The sequence below is a fragment of the Meyerozyma guilliermondii genome, genomic scaffold (assembly GCF_000149425.1).
Source record: "Meyerozyma guilliermondii ATCC 6260 scaffold_4 genomic scaffold, whole genome shotgun sequence".
NCBI lineage: Eukaryota > Fungi > Ascomycota > Pichiomycetes > Serinales > Debaryomycetaceae > Meyerozyma > Meyerozyma guilliermondii.
In genome coordinates, this window is record NW_001809797.1 from 670,157 (window position 1) to 689,268 (window position 19,112).

At 43.5% G+C, this 19,112-nt stretch overlaps 10 protein-coding genes across 10 annotated transcripts; 4 read left to right on the forward strand and 6 right to left on the reverse strand. All coding sequences in view use genetic code 12, as the record gives it.

Moving 5' to 3' along the window:
- Nucleotides 1-406: 406 nt before the first annotated feature.
- Nucleotides 407-3,889, forward strand: PGUG_03634 (uncharacterized protein; the record flags this gene model as incomplete). Its single annotated transcript, XM_001484203.1, has 1 exon — nucleotides 407-3,889. The coding sequence occupies one exon, from the start codon at nucleotides 407-409 to the stop codon at nucleotides 3,887-3,889; it is 3,483 nt and encodes a 1,160-aa protein (XP_001484253.2).
- Nucleotides 3,890-3,924: 35 nt separating this feature from the next.
- On the reverse strand, nucleotides 3,925-4,482 carry SPC3 (signal peptidase complex subunit; the record flags this gene model as incomplete). Its single annotated transcript, XM_001484204.1, has 1 exon — nucleotides 3,925-4,482. The coding sequence occupies one exon, from the start codon at nucleotides 4,480-4,482 to the stop codon at nucleotides 3,925-3,927; it is 558 nt and encodes a 185-aa protein (XP_001484254.2).
- A 255-nt stretch (nucleotides 4,483-4,737) lies between these two features.
- Nucleotides 4,738-7,047, reverse strand: PGUG_03636 (cysteine--tRNA ligase; the record flags this gene model as incomplete). The annotated part of the gene is made up of 1 exon (XM_001484205.1): nucleotides 4,738-7,047. The coding sequence occupies one exon, from the start codon at nucleotides 7,045-7,047 to the stop codon at nucleotides 4,738-4,740; it is 2,310 nt and encodes a 769-aa protein (XP_001484255.2).
- Nucleotides 7,048-7,493: 446 nt separating this feature from the next.
- PGUG_03637 (uncharacterized protein) lies at nucleotides 7,494-7,976 on the reverse strand (the record flags this gene model as incomplete). The annotated part of the gene is made up of 1 exon (XM_001484207.1): nucleotides 7,494-7,976. One exon carries the CDS (start codon nucleotides 7,974-7,976, stop codon nucleotides 7,494-7,496), a length of 483 nt encoding a protein of 160 aa, XP_001484257.2.
- RPL14 (60S ribosomal protein eL14) lies at nucleotides 7,534-7,938 on the forward strand (the record flags this gene model as incomplete). The annotated part of the gene is made up of 1 exon (XM_001484206.1): nucleotides 7,534-7,938. One exon carries the CDS (start codon nucleotides 7,534-7,536, stop codon nucleotides 7,936-7,938), a length of 405 nt encoding a protein of 134 aa, XP_001484256.1.
- Nucleotides 7,977-8,312: 336 nt separating the features above from the next.
- Nucleotides 8,313-10,595, reverse strand: PGUG_03639 (uncharacterized protein; the record flags this gene model as incomplete). Its single annotated transcript, XM_001484208.1, has 1 exon — nucleotides 8,313-10,595. One exon carries the CDS (start codon nucleotides 10,593-10,595, stop codon nucleotides 8,313-8,315), a length of 2,283 nt encoding a protein of 760 aa, XP_001484258.2.
- Nucleotides 10,596-10,718: 123 nt separating this feature from the next.
- FAD3 (Fad3p) lies at nucleotides 10,719-11,972 on the reverse strand (the record flags this gene model as incomplete). Its single annotated transcript, XM_001484209.1, has 1 exon — nucleotides 10,719-11,972. One exon carries the CDS (start codon nucleotides 11,970-11,972, stop codon nucleotides 10,719-10,721), a length of 1,254 nt encoding a protein of 417 aa, XP_001484259.2.
- Nucleotides 11,973-12,545: 573 nt separating this feature from the next.
- PGUG_03641 (uncharacterized protein) lies at nucleotides 12,546-13,001 on the forward strand (the record flags this gene model as incomplete). Its single annotated transcript, XM_001484210.1, has 1 exon — nucleotides 12,546-13,001. One exon carries the CDS (start codon nucleotides 12,546-12,548, stop codon nucleotides 12,999-13,001), a length of 456 nt encoding a protein of 151 aa, XP_001484260.2.
- A 320-nt stretch (nucleotides 13,002-13,321) lies between these two features.
- On the forward strand, nucleotides 13,322-14,428 carry OP4 (Op4p; the record flags this gene model as incomplete). Its single annotated transcript, XM_001484211.1, has 1 exon — nucleotides 13,322-14,428. The coding sequence occupies one exon, from the start codon at nucleotides 13,322-13,324 to the stop codon at nucleotides 14,426-14,428; it is 1,107 nt and encodes a 368-aa protein (XP_001484261.1).
- A 934-nt stretch (nucleotides 14,429-15,362) lies between these two features.
- CHS3 (chitin synthase) lies at nucleotides 15,363-18,824 on the reverse strand (the record flags this gene model as incomplete). Its single annotated transcript, XM_001484212.1, has 1 exon — nucleotides 15,363-18,824. The coding sequence occupies one exon, from the start codon at nucleotides 18,822-18,824 to the stop codon at nucleotides 15,363-15,365; it is 3,462 nt and encodes a 1,153-aa protein (XP_001484262.2).
- Between the last annotated feature and the right edge of the window lie 288 nt (nucleotides 18,825-19,112).

Genomic DNA, 19,112 nt, shown 5'->3' on the forward strand with positions numbered 1-19,112 from the left:
TTTTGGGCTGTTGGTTGATGGGAGTTGATGAAAGGTCGTTTACTGATGTGCATTGAAAACCTTTTTTTTTGTGAATTTTTTGCTAACTTTAGTGCTGGTTTTCAAGGTATACTCTCAACGTTCTGAGATTCGATGATGATTTTTTATATTCACACTGTACGAGGGGGAGACTTCAATGACTACAAAAACAAAATACTGATTTAATGACTCTGAGGTGGATCTCTTCAACGCATAATATAAGCTTTTGGCTAACTTTTTGTAGAATTTTGGCTTGTCCCACTCGTCCTGTATGTACACCCAAATTTTCAGTCCATCTCAGAAGATACTTAGAGCCGTTACTGGGTCGGAGCAACCATTATACCCACACTTCATGCATATATATAGATCCTAATTTTCCATTAGCACGATGATAATACGATCGTTACTAAAACGACATAGGAGCTCACCAAAACCTTTCGATCTTGTTGAATGGTGCATCGTAAACCCGGGTTTCGCAAACGTCTATACTCATAAATTGAAGTCCCAGGTGCTCCCAATAAAGTCACTAGTATCTGCAGTTGGATTTAAGGACAGCAGTGAACCCCGTGCATTATCATCTCTGTTTGTTCCCCTGGTTTCATTAAATCACGAACACAAGAAGTATAAACTGGAATCTTTTTCAGAACTAGAAGACTTGGTGTTTGACAATACTAAAGTTGAAGAGCTTAGACTGCTTCTAGAGAAAGACACGATCAACGAAACTCAGGCTACATTCATAGTTCGTCATTTTTCAAATCTAATTGATATCGTTAGTGGGTATTCCAATGAAAGATATTTCCAATTGATTTGCGATATATGGCAAACATCTTTCCGTCGATCTTCTGGAAACAAAGCTGCCGCATCCTTACAAACCCAGCTATTTAATTCCAAGGACAAGTTCGTCCATATACTAATGAATCATGGAGAATACTCGTTTTACGAGAACCATGTGCGGCCGTTATACCTTTTACCAGCTTACCGCTCTTTACCAACATGGGCAGATACTCTAGCAACTACCATCCAGTTCACATTATCACGCAAGGGAGAAATCCAGGTCAACATATCATCCATATCTCGGTTTCTTACCGGCAGTTCACACAGTTTAAAGCAGAAAAGATTACTTTTGGCGATCATGCTACGCAAATGTATCTTGTACTCGCCAAGAGATCATCGATATACCTATGCTTCGACATTTTTTGCCCTTCTCTCGAGTGTGGGAGATGATCATTTAGACTTACGGAAACCCGAGCATTCTGTTTATGACAAAGCTTTGAGGCTACTTTTCACCCCAGCAAGAAACACATCTCTTGACATGCATCTACAAAATATACTAACGAGGGTCAAACCTCAATCCTCAGAGCTAAAGGCAAACCTCCTTACAACAGCCATGAGCTCGCTAATATCTTTCAGTCCCAAATCTGTGCTAGAATTATGGAAGCTCAAGCAGTCTTTACACTTACCGTTATCCGAAGATGATTTAACACTTTCCATGAGAGCTCTTTTTGACTTAAAACTATATGACGCAGTTACTGACCTTTACAATCGCCATGTCGAATTGCACCATGATGATCAAATCAGCGTATTTCTCAAGATCTGTGAAGAAACAAAGGATTGGAAAGGTCTTCAGATCAAGTTCGAAGAGATGTATGGTAAGGGCTATTTGCCTTACGAAGTACATTATGCGCTCGTTATGAATGCTTTGGCTTCGATAGGATCCGTTCTGGAAGTCAAACAATTGTATGAGCAGTTGCAGAAGAGACAACTTCCTCCAAGTTCGAAAGTGTTTGCAGCGCTTATCAACGCTCATCTTTTCAGTGGTGATATTGAGAGTGCGACGAACGAGTTTGAGAATGTCCTTGAACATGCGGGGGAGTTGAACTTGAACAGTCAATCCTCGTCATATTTGTCTACCCTAATTGTTAAAATACAGTCAAAATCTCACAATCTTCCCAATCAGATGCGAATACTTGAAAGATGCGTTGAACGGCAGAAGGAGCTTGGTCTTGAACTAGTGGACGAAGAACACTTGAATGTGGTTCTCAACTTAGCGGGAACATTGTTTTCCCCTAAAGATGTTGAGCGTATACGTGAAATCGCATCTGACTTGGACATGAGTTCAAGTACTATTTTGACATCTTTGATGAGGGTATACACTCATCTTGAGCAATTCGAAAAAGCAGAAGAAATCGCCTATGAAGCACACCAAGAATCCACTGTTCCGTTCACCAACGCTTCTGTTTATAAAGCACAATTGAGAAATTATCGTCAATGGTATCTCTCAGACCGAACTCGTGAGACTCGAAATTTCCTAAGCGATCGGATTGAAACATTAATCGCTCGTTTCGAAGGTGGTAAAATCAGGATCGAAGGAGCAGATGGTTTAATGAGCGAAATTGTCAAGGTTTACCTCATGAATAACAAGCTAGCTGAAGCTGAAAACATTTTTAACCGGGCAAAACTGGCGGCAATGTTATCGGAGAACATTATCGTTCCATTCATGAAATTCTATTCCAAGGAGAAAACATACGAAGGCTTTTCCAAAGTGCTCGATCTCTATCGACAAATGGCTTCACTCAAGATTGAGATTAGCACAAGGTCATATGTCCATTTGATGGAGGCTTTACTTTACCTCGATGGAAAAAGTGACAATGGCTTGAGTAACTCGTTTAAGCTTTTGGAATCTGTCTTTGAACTCAATGGCATAAAGCTTGAGAACGCTGCAAGATCACGAATTCTGGTCGAGCAGGCTCATGATAATGCCGTCAATCTATGCAAAATGGTGACACTCTATGTCATGGCTAACCAGGAATCATCTGAAGAATCCAGTACATTACTCTTTGATTTCGTCAACTTTATGCGTGGCATACTAGGAGAGAATTTTTCAAATCAGTTCAGATTCACCATCTTTAATCTGTTGGGAAGGCTTTACTTGCTTCAAGGAATCCCCGAACTCACATCTCGTCTTGTAAAAAGTGGTCTTGGAGAATTGCAGGAAAAGATAAAAACGTACATTAATGATTTTCCATATTCCCCGGAAGTTCTTATACCGCAAGCATTACAAAGAGAATACCGCCAATTAACCGGGCTCAAACTAAGGTTGCTTGAAAACAACAAACAAACAGATGTTCAGGAATATTTGGATCTTTATACTCAAGCAGCAGCCCTTCAAATCAAGTTGACAGGTCAACAATATAATGAGCTTTTAGAGCACATTACCGCAAACGAAGATCAGGTTTATCTCTTCGAGAGTTTAGAAATGTGTGAAGAACATTTGATAAGCGGAAACTGGCTTGAAGCCAAGCTCATGAGAAAGAGGCAATTCTTGTATAAAGTGGTCATTTGTCATTACCTTGATGCTTTAGGTGAGGAAGCAGTTTTGAGAAACTTCAAAATCTTGAATGCTTACTACAATGTTCTTGACTTGAAACAACTCAGGCAAGAGTTCCACGACGTTAAAGATCCTTTGAGCTTTTTGGAGCTGGAGTTGAAGGAAATCAACCAACAAGTTGATAGAAATTCTGATTGGACAGTCGACAGCATTTTATCCAACCTTCCCGAATTTTTCAGTCCTGAGAAACAAATTACATCTCGCTACAAAGTGGTTCCTCATCTTCTTAATCGTCTTTTGTTGGCGGTGAAGAGACATTGTGGACCTGATAATATGGTAGCCTTCAAATTAATGGACGAGTACCCAGAGACTATGGAGTATCTTGTTTATCATGAATCTAACAGCTTGAGACATGGGGTGTTCAGAGCAATGATTGACGAGGTACTTCCGCCACGAAAAAGCGAAGACTATAAGGCCCGTTGTGATAGAACATACGAGGCATTAAGTCACCTAAAGTCACTTCACGTAACTTACAAAATATAGCATCGTGTATATAATACTAGACATTCACATCATTCCTATTGGGGAGGAGCCGGGGCAAACTGGAAGGAAGCCGGGGCCTTGATTTCTCCGTATATCAATGGCCCGACATAAGGCTGGATGTTCCATTCGAGACGTACAGTTGCATTTCTCTGCCGAAACGACTTTTCTACGTCCCACACTGAATACTTTGATCTCTGGTTCTGTAAGCTAAGTGTAGCGTTGTCCTTGGACGTAATAATGCGATCCCAGTATGTGACTTTGTTGGAAGAACCATCGCTTTTGCCAGGATACTCGGCTGTCAAATAGACAAATATTTGTTTTGTGTTCCAATTGAACAACGGAGACAAGTCTGTCTCAAGGTCAAATACAATCTTGGAGTTTTCCTTGGGTTTACGGTTCACGGCACCGTAATTAAATGAAGATTTCCACAGAGCCAGAGGCTTGATGTTGGCTATAGTGGCAGTATTGAGGTTCCAAACATCTGCAGATATCAATTGACCAAGGGTTATAGCTACTATTACGCCACATAGTACTATGGACGCGGTAAGGGCTTGGTTGGCCACACCCTGGACCCTGGTACTTAAGCTGAACATTAGTTAAAAAGACACGGAAGAGTGTTGAGAATATGGTGTCCTGTATACAGAGCCTAGTTCACGGTGAACACAAGAAGAGGACAGAAGAGGAATCAGTAGGTAGTGAAATTGTACATGTGTCTGCTTTCGGGTTATTCGTGTGATGTCTATGTATCTCGTGGCTTGTGTGTGATTTTACTAATCAAAACTGCAAATTTAAATAGTTTTTGTTGGCTACCATTAATGTATGCATTTTTCACTTCATTTGTTCTCTATTCAGTTGTCCTTTTGCTGAAGGTACTCGTCATACAATTTCTGCTGTGCCTGCTGCTGCTTTGCCAATTTCTTTCTCATGCTTTTTGACACCTCTTCGCCTTGAGCGTCTTTGGTAGGCAAGCCTGCTTCGTCCCATTCCAGATAGGCACTGTCCTTGAACATTTCCGCAGGATTGATTTTCATTTTTTGTTTGCGTTCTTCTTCCTTTTTGGCATTGGCAGCAGCCTGTTGCTGCTTCTTGAGCTCTTTTTGTCTAGCGGCTTCTTCTTTTTGTTCTTGCTGTTTGATCAATTCCTCCTTTTCCTCATTGTTCAAGAACTTTACGAGTGCACCACCATTTGGCCGATCGTCCAACGACACTCCCAAATTGATAAGTTTGCCTCTAACACCGTCACACTCGCTGAGTATACGATCGGCACTGGCCTTATCAATTGCCAAAGTGCGGACTGAATCACGGAACTGAGACAACGCTTTAACATAGGGCATTGCCAACTCTTCCACTGATCCAGCACCAGAGGAGGTTTCAGAAGAATCATCAGACCAGCCAAGTCCATCGGGTCTTGTTTTGAAACCAAGAATGCTCAAAATACGAACTGTCCAGTTAGTAACCGCAAGCAAGCTTTCGATTCTCAATTTCGATGCATCAGCAGATCTCAGTTGGATGTAATTATTAGTTTTAGATACGAGATCCAGAAGTACTCTCAAGGCAACATGCGACGATAAATTATCGCAGAATGCATTGTGGACGTCATCTTGTGCCTTTTTGAGGTCCTTGTGAAGTTGTTTTTCTTCTTCACCAAGCTTTGTTGGAGGAAGTTCTCCATTGGAAATCAAGTCTCTATGGTCGCGATAAAAGGCACGAACATTGGTGAAAAATTTGGACATGGTAGATTCGTATGCTTTGATCTCCTTGATTAAGCTGTCCTTGAAATCAAGTGGTCTGTCCCAAGCACTCATGGCAAACACCAACCGCATTTGTCTCGATGTAAAGTCATTGAGTGCCTGCTCTATAGTGATGAAATTCTTGAGAGATTTCGACATTTTCTGGCCCTGGATGTGTAAGTGACCATTATGCATAAAGTAATTGACCCATTGCTCGTTATTGAAGTAGGCTTCTGACTGGGCTAGTTCATTATCGTGATGGGGGAAACACAAATCGATACCTCCCGAGTGGATATCCATGGTCTCCCCAGTAATATCAGATGCCATGACGGAGCATTCAATGTGCCATCCTGGTCTACCAGGACCCCATTTGGAGTCCCACGCAGGCTCTCCTGGCTTAGAAGCCTTCCAGAGTGCAAAGTCTGCTGGGTTTTTCTTGGATTCTTGTCCGAGACTAAGAGAGCCTTCTCCGTCGTTGATTAAGGACATATCACCTTTGTTCCAGGGTTGCAACTTTGCGTAGTCGTGTTTCGGGTCGTTCTCGAACTTGGCAGTATCAAAGTAAACTGATCCATCCTTTGTAGGGTAGGCAAAACCATTGCTGATAATCTTCTCGACAAAAGCCATGATTTCGGGAATATACTCCGACACTCTAGTGGTGTATGTTGGAGGCAAGACATTCAAGCGAGCCATGTCTTCGTTAAACTTTCCCTCCCAGTACGAAGGCAACTTTTTGAAGATTGAAGGATCATTAACGGTGGAGCCGTACTCTTTATCGAGGGCAGGCATGGCGACGTCTCTAATGGATTCAAGAAATGTAGGCAATGGAGTGTTCAAAGCTGCCGAGTCGTAAAGCACCTTGTGGGCAGCAGTAGCCGCTTTGACATGCATTGGGAGTTTGGGGGAGGACACAGCTAATGCGGTTATGTCGAGAGACTGTGTCCACGCGACGAGGTCTTTCTCTATATTCTGGTTGAAATCAGACAAATTTTTGTTAATGTAATAAGCCAAAAATTCACGACCTTGTTTGAGCAATGGTTCAGTTACCGAATCATGAACATTGGCGAGTTTTTGCTCGAAAAGGTATTCTTGGCGAGCAGCGACGATGATCTTGTCGTCGATGTCGGTAACGTTTTGAACAAATGTAACGTTGTAGCCAAAATAATCCTGGAGGATTCTTCTGCTGATGTCTGTAGAAACATAATTTCTAGCATGACCCATATGAGAGTGATCATACACGGTTGGTCCACAACAGTACCAGGTGACATGATTGGGAACCAATGTATTGAATTCAGTTTTTGTTCTAGTTAAGGAATTGTAAATCATCAATGGAACCGAAGCCGTTTTGGCAGGCTGTCTCCATTGCGGCTGCGAAGCAGATCGGGCAGTAGTGGTGGACATGGTGAGTGTATGAAGAGCCCTTTTCATGCACCGTGAGTCAGTACGGAAAATGCTAAGGTGCGCTGGTAGAGGCACGCTTGGAGCCGAGCAGAGCAGATGTTCGCGCGAAGCGAGGAAGGTCTGGGTGCAGTCTAAGAGTGAGCTCGGCTGCTAGACTTGGGTATTAGGTGCTGGTAGGCTCTGGCTGGGTGAGGTACTGGTGGATGTAGATAAGGTAGAGGTCTATGGTTTAGAGTGGAACTATATTAGTTTTTGATTAAAACTAAGATATTTTTGGAATGCTACTATCAGACGTATCAACATATAGTCATGTCTAGATCAATTGGTCTGAACGACCTGAAAGAGACATGTAGTTAGCCTCCCTCGTATTAAAGTCTATTGATTGCAACAGGTGCCAGGGCTGTGCCCTCGCGCATGTGACCTCGCGGCTCGTTTTTGTGTCACTTAAAATTTTCTGTCGCACACTCTTAGCCTCAGTCAATTTTCAAAACCCAACCAAAACTACATTCGATAATGTCTTCGTACTCTACCGTCAAGACCGCTAACTGGAGATTCGTTGAGGTGGGACGTGTTGTCTTGATCAACGCCACCAAAGAATTGGCCACCATTGTTGAGATTATCGACCAAAGCAGAGTTTTGATTGATGGTCCAAATGTCCAAAGACAAGCCATCGCTTTGGCCAAGACTGTATTGACTCCTATTGTGTTGTCCAACTTGCCAAGAGGCGCTAGAACCGGTACCGTGACCAAGAAGTGGGCTGCTGCCGACATCGATGCCAAGTGGGCTGCCACCTCATGGGCTAAGAAGATCGCTGCTAAGAACAGAAGAGCTGCTTTGACTGACTTTGAAAGATTCCAGGTGTTGGTGTTGAAGAAACAAAGAAGATACGCTGTCAAGAAGGCTGTTGCCAAGGCATAAACAAACTGGAGGAGAAGAAGAACCCTGTTGTCCAACATGAATCTTGCCTTAAATATGTATTCTTAGTACGGTGTCTGTGGATATCATAGGTTAATGTTGACGTCATTTGAGAGGTGTGTAGTGAGAGAAGAATAGAGTTATAACCCGTAGTTTGTTGGTACATTTGAACGTCTCGTCAAGTGTAATATAAACTCAATTGAGATAGGCTAGTGAATTTTCAGTTTCCACTTCCAACTATATATCCTACTCTGATACTTTTCAGCTACTTGGACTTGCAATTGACTTTCCCAGACACTTTTCATGATCGTTTTTCAGCTATTCGCTTTACTGTACTTTTCAGTTACTCTTGTCTTAGTCTATCTACACTATTTACATCACTTCTTCTGTTTCTTTTCATGCTCAGCAATCAATTCTCTTTGCAATTGCGGAGCACATTGCGAATACTTGCAAAACTCCAACGAAAATTCTCCCTTACCTTGGGTACATGCTCTCAAAGAAGTGGAAAATCCAAACATGGTGTTCAATGAACATTCAGCTGTCACCGTAAACTCATCTTGACCATTCACAGTTTCTAAAATCATACCTCCAAGCTTGTTAATCAACCCAACCACTGAACCTTGGAACTCATTAGGAGCACTCACCTCTACCGACATGATAGGCTCTAAGATAACTGGTTTTGCATTCAAAAAAGCTTGACGGAAAGCACCGTGAGTGGCAGTTCTAAACGACAATTCCGAAGAATCGACGACATGAGTTTGTCCATCATTGATATGCATATGGACTCCAAGAACCCGGTGTCCAATTAATGGACCCTTCTCCAAAGAGTCTTCGAATCCCTTGGAACAAGCAAATAAGAATTTTTCTGGAATTTTTCCTCCAACAATATGCTGTGAGAATTTGTTTTCTCCCTCCAATGGAGTCATCTCACCCATAACTCTACCATATTGACCTGAACCTCCACTCTGCTTCTTGTGGGTGTAGTCGAAGGTTGTAGGGGCAGTAATAGCTTCACGGTAAGAAACTTGAGGCTTTCCGGTAATACATTCCACACCGTACTCACGCTTCATTCTTTCCACATAAATTTCCAAATGCAATTCTCCCATACCAGAGATGATGGTTTCCTTCGATTCTGGGTCGTACTTCACCCGGAAAGTGGGATCTTCCTTCTGGAACCGGTTCATTGCTTTGGAAAACTGGCCATTATCTTTCGATTTGGGCAGGATCGACAACGAAATAACTGCTTCTGGAACGAACATAGAACTCATGGCAATCTGTTGCTCGGAATTGTGACCAATAAAGGTATCACCAGAAGCACAGTCGATTCCAAAAGTAGCACAAATTTCTCCAGCACCAACTTCATCAACGTCTTCCATGTCGTTGGAGTGCATTCTTACCAAACGAGACACTTTAACTTTCTTTCCACTTTTGATGTGGTTCATATAGGAACCCTTCTTCAACTTACCTTGGTAAACACGAATGTACGTCAACTGTCCGTACTTGCCTTCTTCCAATTTGAAAGCCAATCCCACAAATGGTGCGGTACTCGAAGGAATCAAGTTAGTACGTTTTTCAACACCAGTCGAAATATCCAATCCAGTATTCAAGATTTCGTTTGGTTGGGGCAAGTAGTCCACTACTGCATCCAAGACAGGCTGGACACCCTTATTTGCAAGTGCCGAACCCATCAAGACTGGAGTGAACTTTCTGCCAATAGTAGCTCTCCTAATAGCCGCTTTAATTTGAGGAACTGTAGGTTCTTGGCCTTCCAAGTAAAGATCCGCAATCTCCTCGTCGACGTCAGCCAAGGTCTCAATCAATAAAGCTCTTTTTTCTTCAACCAAATCGGCCAATTCAGCAGGCACTTCGGCAGCTCTGATCTCTTCACCTTGAGCGCCCTCATTATACAAAGCCACCCGATCAATGATGTTGACAACTCCCTTAAGTTCGGACTCGGCACCAATGGGCACCTGAATGGCGGCAGCAGGAGTCTTTAACTTCAAGTTGATTTGTTCAATGGCTCTAAATGGGTCGGCACCCATACGGTCCATTTTGTTAATAAAAGTCACTCTAGGAACATTGTAACGACGCATTTGACGGTCCACAGTCACGGTCTGCGACTGGACTCCGGAAACAGCACACACCACAAGAACAGCACCATCTAAAACCCGCAACGCTCTTTCGACTTCAATGGTGAAATCAATATGGCCGGGAGTATCAATCAAGTTAAAATGATAGTTTTTGTCATCTTTGTCCCACGAACAATATGTGGCAGCAGACTGAATCGTAATACCTTTTTCTCTTTCCAATTCCATATGGTCCATTTTGGCACCTACAGCGTCTCTTCCTCTGACCTCATGAATCGCTTTGATTCTACCAGTATAGTATAACACACGCTCGGTGAAAGTGGTTTTTCCCGAGTCAATGTGAGCAGAAACACCGATATTACGGAGTCTCGACGAACTGGCCAAATCTTTTTCCGTCAACAGCTGATTGATTTCGTCAATGATGACTTTTTCTTCTTCGTAAGTCTCGGGGATTTTTTCGTCAAAACGACGGATGGAAGAATGGAAATTTCTGTGCAAGGAGCTCGACACAACAGTGGGCGATACTGAAGGTCGCAAAGCCCGAAGGCCCCTGGGTAGCATTCCACGTATCATGGTAGTGAAGAGAGAGGTCAAGTAAACTTTGAAATTTTTCAGGCTGGGTGCAGGAAAATCTCACCAGATCAGGCACCTACGGCATGGGGAACTGAAGTGTATAGTAAATATCGTATAAATAGCTCAAAGTCCGTTCACGTTTCTAAACATCATGACGCCGTTCACGTTATCGTCATCAACATACTGGCACATGCGCATCACCTTCCATAATGAGTACCACATGGACTCTCCTTCGTAACGGTAGTGCGAACCCATCACCTTTTTGATGGCATCAGTAGCCTCCCGAGCATTGTAAAATGGAATCCGCGACACGTAGTGATGTAAAACGTGGGTTTCGATAATATCATGGAAAATGTGTTGGCCCACAAAGCCAAAATTCCGGTCGATGGTAGCAGCGGCTCCACGAGCAAATGTCCATTCAGTGTCCTTGTAATGGGGCATGGAAGGGTCAGTATGCTGCAAAAAAGTGACGAAAACAAGCCAGTGGTTCACCCACAACCATGGCATGAACCAATTGACAAACATGTTGAAAGCGCCAAAGTTTTTGTACCATTGGTAAACTACCGTCAATGTAGTCAAGATACCGATATCCGACAACACAATAAACCAGTATTGATGAGGGTCAAATACAGGTGAGCTTGGAGCATAGTGCGATTTAGCGAGCCACGACAACCCAGGGTAAGGTTGACCAGTGGCATTAGTAGCCAAGTAAGTTTGCAATCCTCCCAATTGTTGAAAAATTAAAACCAGTAAAGTCCAAATTGGAGACTCTTCCATAATTTCCGCCACGTTGGAAACACCGTGCTTCTCCGCAAACTCGTCCTTGGTATAAGGTACGAAAACCATGTCTCTTGTCAAGTGTCCGGTAGCCTTGTGGTGCTTGGAGTGCGAGTACTTCCACGAGAAATAAGGCACCATCAAGTACGAGTGAAGAACCCAGCCAATAAAGTCGTTGACGTTCTGGAAGTCCGAGAACGCTCCGTGGCCACATTCATGGGCCAAAATCCATAATCCAAACCCGAACAACCCAATAAGATACGACTGCAAACTCCAAAGTCCACCACGAACAACCATCGACAACGTGTCGTGGTTGGCGATTTGAACCATTGGAATCACTTTGTGGCCCACATAACCAATGGCACACATCAGCACGATGTCCCGCACAACATATCCCATCGATTTGACCAACGACCGCTCGTAGCAGTGTTTTGGGATGGCAGATAAGATGTCTTTCATCGTGTAGTCAGGCACCTCAAACTTTTTACCGTAACCATCTACGGCCACCAAATTTTGCGACGGGGTCCGCACGCCCGACAAGGGCTTGGATTCGTGGACAGAGACCAGGGAGCTCACGGCATCCTCAACAACGACAGACATGGACTATGGGTAACTTCTGGCGAATCTGCGACCGTTGAAAAATGCCTCGAAAAAAATTGGTCTGCTGACGTCAGCGGCGATGCCGTATAGAATGTGGCTGCGGTGCTAAGCCCGGCGAAACGTTGCGGAGAGCTCGAGATCATTGGCGGTCTAAAAGTAAGGCTGGAAATGATCCCATAGTGCAAAAAGTAAGAAAAGTAATCATCTTGATTTCTATTTTTGTCTTTTTCATTACTTCTGTTCAGCCTTGGCAACGGGCATCAAGCGAGGGGTTTGTCTGCAGTCTCAAAGTGGTCCGGTACGAACGCGAAAAACGGAGATATGCACTCCTCAAGATTGCAAAAGCTAAGCCAAAGAAGTCGGGGTTGAGCTTGGCGGATGGTTAGCAGCTATGCTTCGAGTGATGCTTATCACGATTTCGTAGTATAATTTGATTCTAGTTCCTTGGTCATTTAGTACCGTTGTTTCATTAGTTTCTCTCACTTTCATTCAGTTCATTTAGTTAATTTAGTTAATTAGTTTCCAGTTTCATTTCTTAGTTTCCCCCCGTTTGCTCATGCTCGCTTCTACCCAATGTGGGATATTAACCGGAGGAAAAGGGAGGTGGGTAGCAAAAAAAATCTGTGCTATTTTCGGCACACTCCTGCGTGCATGTGTAACCCAAAAAGGCAATTTTACCACCACAGGAAACTTCTCTTGCTGTATAATGGCTCTGGCGAACGGATGCACCATAGTGCGAGCCAAGGCGTGGCGGCGCCTAGAAGGGGGTATGTGTGGATGATTTTTGGTGTTGCTGGGTCCAATGTGGCTTTGTGCAAAATGGTGAAAATATTTAGATGGAAAGTGAAACGAAAGACAAACGAAACCATGAGGAAGGCAGAGCAACACAATCGATTTATCAAGAACCAGCGTAGTGTTTGGTCACGGAAAATCAACAAATTATTGTGGACGATGCTGGCTGCAAACCGGAGTGTTGTCAAAACTTTGATCAAATCATTGTTCGATATGCCCAAATCTCCCCCGCCATAATGGATATGCCAGCCGCACCTCACCCGTGGGCGCATTTCTCCTTGTTCTTACTAGTTGTTTTAGGAAATTCTTGAAATTTCCTCATTCGGTAAGATGTGCAACCGTCCTTAATTAAATTTCCGAATCGGGAAGTCAGATGGGAAAATGCCAGTAAACATGACAGACTTTAGTACCTAATTCGAACAAAAGTGGTAACGAGCTCGGCCATCCTTACATGAGGAGAACAATGTGAAACCTGGTGGATTCATACTATATAAGTATCGATAATTCGCATTGATCATTTTTTATTCATCGACTCCAACCTTTCGCAGCCAATTCAAATGAAGTTATCCCACACTACTCTTCTCGCCATCTTGGCCACCACCTCCCTTGCCGCTTCTATTCCTCAACCAGAGGTTTCTGAAACCACTCTCGTCAGAAGAAGTGATGCCAATGAAATTCTTTCTATTTTGGATGAATTGAAGGCTATCAAGGTTAAGAGAGATGTGGTTGAAACCGAAGAAGAACACTTGGAACTCCTCAAGAGACAAGACAGCGTCATTGGTGACTTGCTTAGTGGCTTGGCATCGTCTGGTATCATTCAAGACTTGTGGAACACCTTGACCACCGACCAAGCTCTTCGTTCTCAAATTGCTGATCTCACCAAGGCTGCCATTCAAGGTTTAATTGTCAGAGGTCCAGCTTTGATTAAGGCTCTTTTCGACTCTGGTTTGCTCGGAAAGATCTTTAAGGATGTTATCAACGACAAGACTTTGTTGAACGGATTGTTGGGTGCTGCTAAGGCTCTTTTCACCACCGGACTCAACTTGCTCACCAACAGAAAGAGCGGTGGTTCTTCTGCCGCCTATGCTGCCACTACCACCAAGGCTGCTGCCGGTACTACTGCTGCTCCAGTCGCCGCTACCACTGCTGCTGCCGCTAACACCGCTGCTGCTGCACTCAACCCAACCAACACCAACAACGCTGCCTACGCTTCCATTGCTGCTGCTTACAAACGTGAAGATGATGATGAAAATGTTGAATACTTGGAGAAGAAGGATCTTACCGCTTTGCTCGGATCCATTGTCACTTCTATCAAAGACTCGGGTATTTTCACCAGCTTGATCAACAAGGTGTTGGCCGACCCTCAACAATCCATCAGCTTCTTGACCACTGTATTGAAGAAGGGAGTTGTTCTCGGAGAAGATGTGTACACCTGGGCTAAGAATAACGGACTCCTCGAGAAGGGTCTCACATGGTTGCAAACCAACGGTGGAAGTTACGCTGGTGCCGTGGCTAACCTCGTTGGTGAGCTCATTGACAGCGGAAAAGTGAAAGCTTCTGACGTTGACAATGCCACTACTGCCGGTGCCGCTACTTATCCTACCACCACCGCAGCTGCTACTGCCGCCACTACCATGGTCAAGAGAGTCAGAAGAAACTACTAGAGATGGTTGTTGTCATCCACTACCACCAGACAATAATACCCGTCTAAACTTTGCAAAAGTTATTTATTTCTCACGACCGATCTTGATTCTCAACCATTGTAATCCAAGCCGTTTTCAGTTCTAATAAAGTTTCGAATAATGAGTGTAGAGTAGTGAAACAGAAGACTTTGTTTCGCACATGATTGCGATGGTTCTCTGCATGTCGAGAACATTTTTCGGCCTTTTTCGGCCCTTCTTTCCTAATGCGGTACACTACGCGCATCAATTGGCAAGCGAGTGCGTCTCGGAATGGCATGCGCACTGTATATGAGTGTCTAGGTCTGATCCTACGTTGCCTAGACTACTCAAAAATCTCTCACACCTTCCAATGCTCTAACCACAGCAATCACAACCATTGCTCTGTTCTTGGCAACAATGTCGTATCCAGCACTCATTTGGTTCTCGACCGTTCTCGTGTTTCGTATTCTGCAAGTATTAACCGTCGTGCATTAATTATGCAAGCGACGACGCACCTCACCTTCGGCATAGTCAGATTGGCGGTTCGCTGCAGCAAGTTGAATTACCCACTATATAAGTAAAATGACACCCCTTCCATTGCCAGTTAGTTTTTGCCATGCTCTTTGCTTTAGCAACTCCAGGTTCTGCTTTCAAACCTTCGTTGAAAAAACCTTCTAATACTTGGAGGCTCAAAAAATTCAAAGACCTTTATGTCGAAAAAGGCGGCTCACCATCTTCCTCTGCAGATTCTTCGTTGAACGGGTTTTCCATCAAGATCTAATTGCATTCATTCACTTCATCTACGACTATTGTTTCAGTTTAATATATCGCAAATTCTTTTCATTCCGTATGATTAGCCTTCCTTTCTCTCAAGATTATTCGAGGCTGATTCATTCATTCACTTCGTTCTATACTTTCTATTTCTCTTAATATTGTTTTATGGCCTCGACTCCGAAGAGTATTCACCTCCACTATGCTTTTCCGGACTTGCAGGATCCCATGCCGCTCCAGGAACTGCCAATCCACGTTCCTTGTTGCGTCTGTCTCTCTCAAACTCTCTCCATCTCTTCATCACAATATGGCTACCATCGAACATATCATCCCCACTGGAATGATCTCCTTTATCTCCTCCGGCCACTGTTCTGGTTTCACCCCAACTGAAATCATCAAACTTCCAATACGCATATGAGGGAAGAACAAAATTCCAAATTGGCAACGCAATGAGGTAGATGAAAAAGTACACAACGTACGACCACGATGAAACGGTAATGACGATAAGTGCTCCTGGTAATCCAAAAATAATGGCCAATAAAATCAACGACATAACTGGGGTAGGTTTCGAGATAATGGCAACAACAATAACATAGATGGTAAAACAGATGGCAGCTGGTAACACTAAAGTACCCACCAACTCGATGAAAATAACAAATTGCATCGAAAAGCAAAATGTACCACACAAATCTTTAACCAATACCAATTCCATCAAGTTGTGCACAGTAGAGTTGATCCACCGACGTCTCTGCGAAAGCAACACCTTGAAACTCTCGGGAACCACCGTTTTACAAGCTGCCTTGGGAACAAAGATTTGCTTTCTCTTTGGGAATGTTCTCAACATCAAGGACGACAAATATCTATCTTCACCCAACAACAACAAGTTTTTCTTATGCAAGGTATTGACGACATTATCGGAATAACGCTCCACAATATCGGGATTGGCCAAGATGGGAACCCAATAACCATCGGCTTCCTTGGGTGCCTTGATCCGGTACATACTGAAACATCCTGGTAAACATGTAACACCACCAAACACAGTCTCGAATGCCTTGGCTTGGTGGTGTGAAATGTAATACTCAAACACCTGGATTGCTGTAACCCATGATGTTCTCTTGTTAGAAATCTTTGTCTCTCCACATAAACCCATCACCGCAGGATCTTTCACCATTTCCGCAACCATATGAGTGAGACTATCTGGGTACACCATTGTATCGGCGTCAACCATCAACACAATCTCATAAAATTCTGCCATTAATCCAGTAATTCGCCAAATACTGTTGAGAATTTGATACTCCAAATCGGTCATTCTTTCATCAAACGTGACTTTCTGCAAGAAAGACATCAAGATAATTTGTGAGTCTCTCTTTCCTCTGTTACCAGGTTTTGCTGCACCCGCTTCTTCAGGGGTTCCGCACTTCACAATCGTAACCACGGGCACTCTTTGTTGTTTTTCAACTGGAACAGTCGCATCATCGTACTTGTAAAATCCAGCATACACCTTGGCCATATTGTGACGTTTACTTCCTTGAGCGACTGCCACATAAGAATGGCTCTCAACTTCATCCCGGGGAACCGTGAAGTCTGACATCATATCCAAGACTATATCGGGGGTTGACTGATCGTTTCCTGAACCTTTAACGATACCATCACACACCACAAAAATCAATTTGTGGGAATTAGGATAATCACTAGTAGCAACAGAGTCCATAGTTGTTCTCAATCCATCTTTATCCTCCGAATAACATGTTACTAAGCATATAGTGTGTGCAAGAGGGATTCCAAATGGTTGATATTCCACCGGCGGTTGAGGAACCACATCCGGGTGTAAAATATCAGGAGACAACCCAGTTACAGGATATTCTTCGAGAGCTTCGAATGGGTTGTATACTGATACAGGTCTTGACATCATATGCGATGCTTGGTCATCGAAAAAACCCGACTGCCTGCTGGCCAACTTGTTTCTTGATTTACTTCTTTCTCTCAATGCCAATTGAGTGGACATGGTGGTATACTGAAAGTTTTTCGATAACTTATCCAGGCCATACATTTGTGCGAGGTCCGCAGCTGGATGAAGTGAGAGACGGTTCGATTTATGGAACACACTCTGTCTGTTTGTTCTGGCCGACTTGTAGTTTGCTCTAGCCATTTCTGGAACCGTAGCTATTGGTGGTTGTGAGGAAGGGTTATCAACCCAGTTTTCTATCTCCTTGTTACGCTCGAACCAAGACTTGTTGTCGATAGCGGTTGCTCCCTGTTTCGTTGACATCCACCACCTGAAGTAACAAGCCATCAAAAACTTGGCTACGACAACCGACAAAATGAAAACCAAGGAAACATACAAAACCACGGTCGAAGCAATGCATCCTATAGTATCTGAGTCGATGGTACCAACCTTGATTATTTCACTGAGACAACGGGCTGCCTGTCTTTCTTCGCTATTCGTCAATACAAGAGAAATATCGTGCCCCTTATAAGTCTTATCGTCCCTGAGTTTGTCAAACAAAGCTGGATACGTCACGTCATCCGACGAAATCCAATCGATCAAATTCAAATCCAAGACATCACCAGAATAAACAATCAAGTTTCTAGACGAGTTCTTGATATCATCCCACGTGAAATAAACATCACCATTGACTTTCAAGTTGTAAAAAGCTTCTCTTGCTGTATTGCTAGTATGGCAAGCCCAGCCGTCATAGTAAGCTTTCGTTCTGTTAGGCTTTGTTTGTCCATCTTGATCGAACAACCTACATGGCATGTACCATGCTAGTTCGTCACCATTGGTGGGAATAGAGCAGTTGTCTCTGGGCTTGATTAAGCCTTTACAGTTTCCATTGACATTTTGAAACAAAAAGGAAGCATCCTTTCCGCCGGCATTGATGGGAGGATACAAAACATTTGAGCCGGCGGGAATTCCTGCCGCTGAGATATGCTGAGATGAACTCAAGTCAAATGCTCTTCCATGAATAATGAGGTAACCGGTGTTGACATGGTTAATTTGAGTTCTTATAACCTTATTCGAGCACACGGTTTTAGTGAACCCGAATGTTAAGTAGGCAACGAAAGCACCAATATAGAGAATACAGGTGATCAATGCAATTTTCTCTCTCCAGGCAAATTGACGATCTTTACTGTGGAGACCGAACAACTTGAGGAGTGGAGCGGGGGCCCAGAAGGTGATTGCGTAACAATAGACCTTCCAGAAGTAAATGTCATGCTTGGGAGAATTGGACCGCTGAGGTGCCTTCATATTTTTGGTGACATTTCTGCCGGGGCTTTGACTAATCTCGTCATTCAAGCCAAACACTTCGCGGCCCCCATTGGTGTTACTTTTATTCTCCAAGTTCATGAGAGGAATACCCTCCTCTTCGGGGTTTCTGTGTTCCGATTGTAAACTTCTGCGGTAGTCTTGATCGGTGGAATTGCGTGGATTGACACCGGTGGTCGACGGTTGGATTCGAAGATGCGAGGCTTCTTGGTTGGCAACCTGGGTATAATGAAATCGAGGATGATTCGGGTCCATTCGAGAACGTTCGGGTCTCACCAACGACCGCTTTCTGCCAATGTCACCGGACTCAGGATCGAACTCCTGGTACCGAGTGGGACTGGCGCTGTTACGAAACGACATGTCAAGTTGAATTCAGAACTCAAGTAGGTTAGTCGTTCAGAGATGTCGAGCCAAGTGTAAACGGCTAGTCGTGAATCAGCAATATCTCTCGTTTATTACCGCAATCCAGAAAAATTCGAGAAACAAATTTGTACAAAAACACGTCGAGGGTGTTTTAATTTGAGTCAAAAGTTCTATGAAACCTGTCTTTGACAGTTATTGTCTTCTCCTTAGCGAGTGTAGAAGGATATGTAACACCAGTCAATCAAGAGTGTTGGTTTATTAATATCTTGAATGGCGCCAAGATAA